We start from the raw sequence: 7,500 nt of genomic DNA, 5'->3' as shown, positions 1-7,500 counted from the left end.
ATGTTGCTACATGACCTCCTGCAACATGGTGACAGTGAGGCAGGGATGTTATGCTGCTATATGACCTCCTGCAACATGGTGACAGTGAGGCAGGGATGTTATGCTGCTATATGACCTCCTGCAACATGGTGACAGTGAGGCAGGGATGTTATGTTGCTATATGACCTCCTGCAACATGGTGACAGTGAGGCAGGGATGTTATGCTGCTATATGACCTCCTGCAACATGGTGACAGTGAGGCAGGGATGTTATGCTGCTACATGACCTCCTGCAACATGGTGACAGTGAGGCAGGGATGTTATGCTGCTATATGACCTCCTGCAACATGGTGACAGTGAGGCAGGGATGTTATGCTGCTATATGACCTCCTGCAACATGGTGACAGTGAGGCAGGGATGTTATGTTGCTATATGACCTCCTGCAACATGGTGACAGTGAGGCAGGGATGTTATGTTGCTATATGACCTCCTGCAACATGGTGACAGTGAGGCAGGGATGTTATGTTGCTATATGACCTCCTGCAACATGGTGACAGTGAGGCAGGGATGTTATGTTGCTATATGACCTCCTGCAACATGGTGACAGTGAGGCAGGGATGTTATGCTGCTATATGACCTCCTGCAACATGGTGACAGTGAGGCAGGGATGTTATGTTGCTATATGACATCCTGCAACATGGTGACAGTGAGGCAGGGATGTTATGTTGCTACATGACCTCCTGCAACATGGTGACAGTGAGGCAGGGATGTTATGTTGCTATATGACCTCCTGCAACATGATGACAGTGAGGCAGGGATGTTATGCTGCTATATGACCTCCTGCAACATGGTGACAGTGAGGCAGGGATGTTATGTTGCTACATGACCTCCTGCAACATGGTGACAGTGAGGCAGGGATGTTATGCTGCTATATGACCTCCTGCAACATGATGACAGTGAGGCAGGGATGTTATGTTGCTACATGACCTCCTGCAACATGGTGACAGTGAGGCAGGGATGTTATGCTGCTATATGACCTCCTGCAACATGGTGACAGTGAGGCGGGGATGTTATGCTGCTATATGACCTCCTGCAACATGGTGACAGTGAGGCAGGGATGTTATGTTGCTACATGACCTCCTGCAACATGGTGACAGTGAGGCAGGGATGTTATGTTGCTATATGACCTCCTGCAACATGATGACAGTGAGGCAGGGATGTTATGCTGCTATATGACCTCCTGCAACATGATGACAGTGAGGCGGGGATGTTATGCTGCTATATGACCTCCTGCAACATGATGACAGTGAGGCGGGGATGTTATGCTGCTATATGACCTCCTGCAACATGGTGACAGTGAGGCGGGGATGTCCACATAGGAACCGGCCAGAGACCCTGAGGTGCCGTAAGAGCAAAGAGACCACATGTCCGTCTGGCTGCTCAGTATGTGTTCATTTTGACATGACATTTTGATTTAGTTTAAGTCAGTCGTTTGACTAAAATGCCATTTAGTTTTCATCACTGAAAATAGGATCGTTGACGAACATTTTTCGTCACAGTTTTTGTCAACAAAATCAACACTGGCCTCAAGTGGACCTCCTTCCTCTCATGTTAGTAATCATTTGATCCGAATGATTTTCAAATGGACATCTTATTTTGCAATGCAAGCAGTCCCTGAGATGAAAGATGAACATACCCAGGTTGTACCAAACATCCATCTCGCCGCTCAGCGTGCGGACCTCGATGATGGTCTGGCCCAGGAAATCGTCCGACTCACGCTTGAAATGTTGCTTGACACGAGATTTGATGTCGTCATCCTCGTCCCACACGCGCACCTTGATGCGGTCAGTGGCGTTGTGACATTCACTGCAATTTGGAAGATGATTATGGTCAAAACAATAACAACAACAACAGCAACAACAGCAACAGCAATGACATACTTAGTGACAGCTCATCAGGTTGGGATATTCAGTGGAGCGTAATGACAATCTAATGCACAATTCAAGCGTGAATATGAGTTCAAACACTCACTTCCTGATCCCTTCCTAAGCAACATATGGAATACAATTATTGCGTGGAATCAAATGAGTGAGTGTGTGTACAGTATGTGTGTGAGGAGCATGGGTGTGTATGTGTGAGTGTGTGAGTGTGTGTACAGTATGTGCGTGAGGAGCATGGGTGTGTATGTGTGAGTGTGTGAGTGTGTGTACAGTATGTGCGTGAGGAGCATGGGTGTGTATGTGTTAGTGTGTGTGCGTGCGTAGCGTACAGATCAGGGCTCTCTGTTTGACAGGAAGAATTCTCGTGAGAGACTCCATGTCCAAATTGACCTTTCCTCTCCATCTCCTACATCGTTACACTTCCCCAGTGGACTCATTCACACCGACATCATCAGGAAATACCTACGTGTGCCGTGTGTGGCTGTTAATAACTTGATAACCTCATGCTTTTTATTGTAAAATCTCATTTTTACAAAACAAAACGTGCTACTATTATTGCCTCTCTCGATATCCGCCCCTGCATCAGTGCAGCCGACAGAAGTTTCACAGTAATGACTGCTAAATTGAACAGAGATGGCCAAAGCACTTAGCTGTAGATGGGGTCAAAAAGTTCAGGGCTGAAATTAAGACCGACAGATTACATTTTGTTCTAATGACATCTTGGGTGCAACAGCCAGACAAACAGGATTCTGCAGTATTATTTTAACTAATCCCCTTCTAAGTGCAGACTGCTTCTGCACAAGTCAGGGGCTTTACTCTCTGCAGAGCACACAGTAATGTATCAGGCAGCTGCTGCTGCACGAGTCAGGGGCTTTACTCTCTGCAGAGCACACAGTAATGTATCAGGCTGCTGCTGCTGCACGAGTCAGGGGCTTTGGTCTCTGCAGAGCACACAGTAATGTATCAGGCTCCTGCTACACAAGTCAGGGGCTTTGCTCTCTGCAGAGCACACAGTAATGTATCAGGCTGCTGCTGCACGAGTCAGGGGCTTTACTCTCTGCAGAGCACACAGTAATGTATCAGGCAGCTGCTGCTGCACGAGTCAGGGGCTTTACTCTCTGCAGAGCACACAGTAATGTATCAGGCAGCTGCTGCTGCACGAGTCAGGGGCTTTACTCTCTGCAGAGCACACAGTAATGTATCAGGCAGCTGCTGCTGCACGAGTCAGGGGCTTTACTCTCTGCGGAGCACACAGTAATGTATCAGGCAGCTGCTGCTGCACGAGCCAGGGGCTTTACTCTCTGCAGAGCACACAGTAATGTATCAGGCTGCTGCTGCTGCACGAGTCAGGGGCTTTACTGTCTGCAGAGCACACAGTAATGTATCAGGCAGCTGCTGCTGCACGAGTCAGGGGCTTTACTCTCTGCAGAGCACACAGTAATGTATCAGGCAGCTGCTGCTGCACGAGTCAGGGGCTTTACTCTCTGCAGAGCACACAGTAATGTATCAGGCAGCTGCTGCTGCACGAGTCAGGGGCTTTACTCTCTGCAGAGCACACAGTAATGTATCAGGCAGCTCCTGCTACACAAGTCAGGGGCTTTGCTCTCTGCAGAGCACACAGTAATGTATCAGGCAGCTGCTGCACGAGTCAGGGGCTTTACTCTCTGCAGAGCACACAGTAATGTATCAGGCTGCTGCTACACAAGTCAGGGGCTTTGCTCTCTGCAGAGCACACAGTAATGTATCAGGCAGCTGCTGCTGCACGAGTCAGGGGCTTTGCTCTCTGCAGAGCACACAGTAATGTATCAGGCAGCTGCTGCTGCACGAGTCAGGGGCTTTGCTCTCTGCAGAGCACACAGTAATGTATCAGGCAGCTGCTGCACGAGTCAGGGGCTTTGCTCTCTGCAGAGCACACAGTAATGTATCAGGCAGCTGCTGCTGCACGAGTCAGGGGCTTTGCTCTCTGCAGAGCACACAGTAATGTATCAGGCAGCTGCTGCTGCACGAGTCAGGGGCTTTGCTCTCTGCAGAGCACACAGTAATGTATCAGGCTCCTGCTGCTGCACGAGTCAGGGGCTTTGCTCTCTGCAGAGCACACAGTAATGTATCAGGCAGCTGCTGCACGAGTCAGGGGCTTTGCTCTCTGCAGAGCACACAGTAATGTATCAGGCTGCTGCTGCTGCACGAGTCAGGGGCTTTACTCTCTGCAGAGCACACAGTAATGTATCAGGCTGCTGCTGCTGCACGAGTCAGGGGCTTTGCTCTCTGCAGAGCACACAGTAATGTATCAGGCAGCTGCTGCACGAGTCAGGGGCTTTGCTCTCTGCAGAGCACACAGTAATGTATCAGGCTGCTGCTGCTGCACGAGTCAGGGGCTTTACTCTCTGCAGAGCACACAGTAATGTATCAGGCAGCTGCTGCTGCACGAGTCAGGGGCTTTACTCTCTGCAGAGCACACAGTAATGTATCAGGCTGCTGCTGCTGCACGAGTCAGGGGCTTTACTCTCTGCAGAGCACACAGTAATGTATCGCTCTATTAATCTACATCCCTGTAGTAGAGGAAGAGTTTTATTACAGCTACGGCTAGAGTCTCATTACAGGTGTGGAGCCTAGCCTGTAACCGCCATCGGGCACACGCGCACATACGCACGCATGCACGCACGCGTGCACACACACACACACACACAAGCACGCACACGCACACGCACACTGTCACACACAGAGAAATGCCTTACCATACGTTCTTTGCCATTAAAATCATTCACATAATTCAATTATTCAAAGACCCACATACACAAAAGGACATAAAACTGGAGCCCGATAGGGCCATTCACATTTAAAAAGGATGGTTTAATACATAAATAGTCAAGAATCCTCTGGCAGAATGGCACTGCAGAACATCAGTGCATGCATGAATCAAAAAAGGCCATTAGTTGCTCTCTCAGTTGCCTAAATTAACATGACAAACCCTCCTGATCCTTCTGGAGTCGCTCCCCAACGCCACATCCACATCCACAGACACAACACACAACACACAACACACAACACACAACACACAACACACAACACACAACACACAACACACAACACACAACGCCACACCCACAGACACATCATGTGACACATCACATGACACATCATGCCACATCCACAGACACAACACACAACACACAACACACAACGCCACACCCACAGACACATCATGTGACACATCACATGACACATCATGCCACATCCACAGACACAGAATTACAGAGGATTAAACAAATACAAATGCAAAACAAAATGCCCTGACTCATGCCCAATGGGGCCAATGATGTCCAAACCATTCTCAGGGCGGCGTCCAGACAGAGATGTTATATGTCAAGAATGAACTGAGCCAATGCATTCACTATGGGGCTGAATGAACTGAGCCAATGCATTCACTATGGGGCTGATATAATGAACTGAGCCAATGCATTCACTATGGGGCTGATATAATATGAACTGAGCCAATGCATTCACTATGGGGCTGATATAATATGAACTGAGCCAATGCATTCACTATGGGGCTGATATGTACTGAGCCAATGCATTCACTATGGGGCTGATATGATATGAACTGAGCCAATGCATTCACTATGGGGCTGACATGATATGAACGGAGCCAATGCATTCACTATGGGGCTGATATGAACTGAGCCAATGCATTCACTATGGGGCTGATATGATATGAACTGAGCCAATGCATTCACTATGGGGCTGATATGAACTGAGCCAATGCATTCACTATGGGGCTGATATAATGAACTGAGCCAATGCATTCACTATGGGGCTGATATGAACTGAGCCAATGCATTCACTATGGGGCTGATATGATATGAACTGAGCCAATGTATTCACTATGGGGCTGATATGAACTGAGCCAATGCATTCACTATTGGGCTGATATGAACTGAGCCAATGCATTCACTATGGGGCTGATATCATGAACTGAGCCAATGTATTCACTATGGGGCTGATATGAACTGAGCCAATGCATTCACTATGGGGCTGATATGAACTGAGCCAATGCATTCACTATGGGGCTGATATGCTGAAGGATGAGGGAGAGAATGGAGGGCTGTCTCTCTTTTTTACACAGCATAACTATTTCTGTACATTAACAGTTGAAACCATTTGGGGGGGCCCCGCAGGGTAAGTAATTATTCGCTAAATGTTCACTAGCCTATCAGAGATTGCAAATGTGGAACCTTTTCTCTCGATTTTCAAAATGGTAGACAGCTGTACCTTGTATGACAGCAGACTATTTACTAGCCTGGTAAACCCGTCCTGATAACATGACCTCACATTCTGGACAGAAACAGAACTAGTATGGCCTGGGATAATATCTTCCAGGTTGGTTGTAAAGAAACAAAAAATTGTTCAAATTGTGAATTCTGTTCCCAATATTTGAATTGGCTAGCAAGGAGCTTGCGCTAGTCGATTGCCTTTATCCAAAAACACAGAAAAGAGAGTAACAAATCCATCTGCTTAGTGTTTGTTTTATCAAAATGAGAGGAATATCCCACAACAGAACAAGTGCCCAACACGTACAATAGCAATCACACAAAAGTATTTGAAAGTCATGTTAGTGTACTTTTCTGACATTATCTGAACTGGCTCCATCCATCTGGTACCCCGAGAAGAATACAGTAGAAGAAATTGCTAAGAAACTTTTGCAAATATACTATTATGCGCCCAGGTCTGGGTTGAGGCTGCACAGACTCTTAAGTATTTATGAATCTCTTGAATTCTCTTGAACGAGTGATTCTTAAGATCAATGGGATTATTTGATTGGATAAAGGTCAAATAAGCAGATAGTACTCACAAGAAGAACTTCTCATCCCAGACTGGGTTGAGGTTTCCGAAGATGGTCTTCGTCCTGCGTTTGGTCTTGCCCACCTGGACGGTGACGTAGGGGTCACTGGAGCCGGTTTTATCTTTCGCCTGTAAGCCCTGAGCACACATGACTGGGGTGGGGTTGGGGGTAGAGTGGGGGGTTGGAGGAGGAGAGAGGTGGAGGGGTGGGGTTGGGGGTAGAGTGGGGGGTTGGAGGGGTGGGTTGGGGGTAGAGTGGGGGGTTGGAGGAGAGAGGTGGAGGGGTGGGGTTGGGGGTAGAGTGGGGGGTTGGGGGTAGAGTGGGGGGTTGGAGGGGTGGGTTGGGGGTAGAGTGGGGGGTTGGAGGAGAGAGGTGGAGGGGTGGGGTTGGGGGTAGAGTGGGGGGTTGGGGGTAGAGTGGGGGGTTGGAGGAGAGAGGTGGAGGGGTGGGTTGGGGGTAGAGTGGGGGGTTGGAGGGGTGGGGTTGGGGGTAGAGTAGGGGGTTGGAGGAGAGAGGTGGAGGGGTGGGGTTGGGGGTAGAGTAGGGGGTTGGAGGAGAGAGGTGGAGCGGGTGGGGTTGGGGGTAGAGTAGGGGGTTGGAGGAGAGAGGTGGAGGGGGTGGTGGTGAAGGAAAGGGGAAGATGCATTAAAGTACGCTCAGCTTTGTGAACCACGGAGCTCAATTGTTTGCCTTGTTGTCTTGCTTGTTTTATACAAGTTGTTAGGGTCAAGGGTCAAGGCTG

At 48.7% G+C, this 7,500-nt stretch overlaps 1 protein-coding gene across 1 annotated transcript in view; it reads right to left on the bottom strand.

Moving 5' to 3' along the window:
• Positions 1-7,500, bottom strand: part of unc13c (unc-13 homolog C (C. elegans)) — a gene marked incomplete at both ends in the record, with an annotated part of 213,091 nt that overhangs the window by 157,784 nt on the left and 47,807 nt on the right. Inside the window, 2 exons of the mRNA XM_083652576.1 lie at positions 1,675-1,844; positions 6,768-6,909. Coding sequence (XP_083508702.1) covers positions 1,675-1,844; positions 6,768-6,909 — 312 coding nt within the window. The remainder of the gene's footprint in view (positions 1-1,674; positions 1,845-6,767; positions 6,910-7,500) is intronic.

This window comes from Poromitra crassiceps (assembly GCF_964638095.1).
Source record: "Poromitra crassiceps genome assembly, chromosome: 16".
NCBI lineage: Eukaryota > Metazoa > Chordata > Actinopteri > Beryciformes > Melamphaidae > Poromitra > Poromitra crassiceps.
Note: the sequence above shows the minus strand (reverse complement) of the source record. Positions and strands in the feature narration are given on the sequence as shown.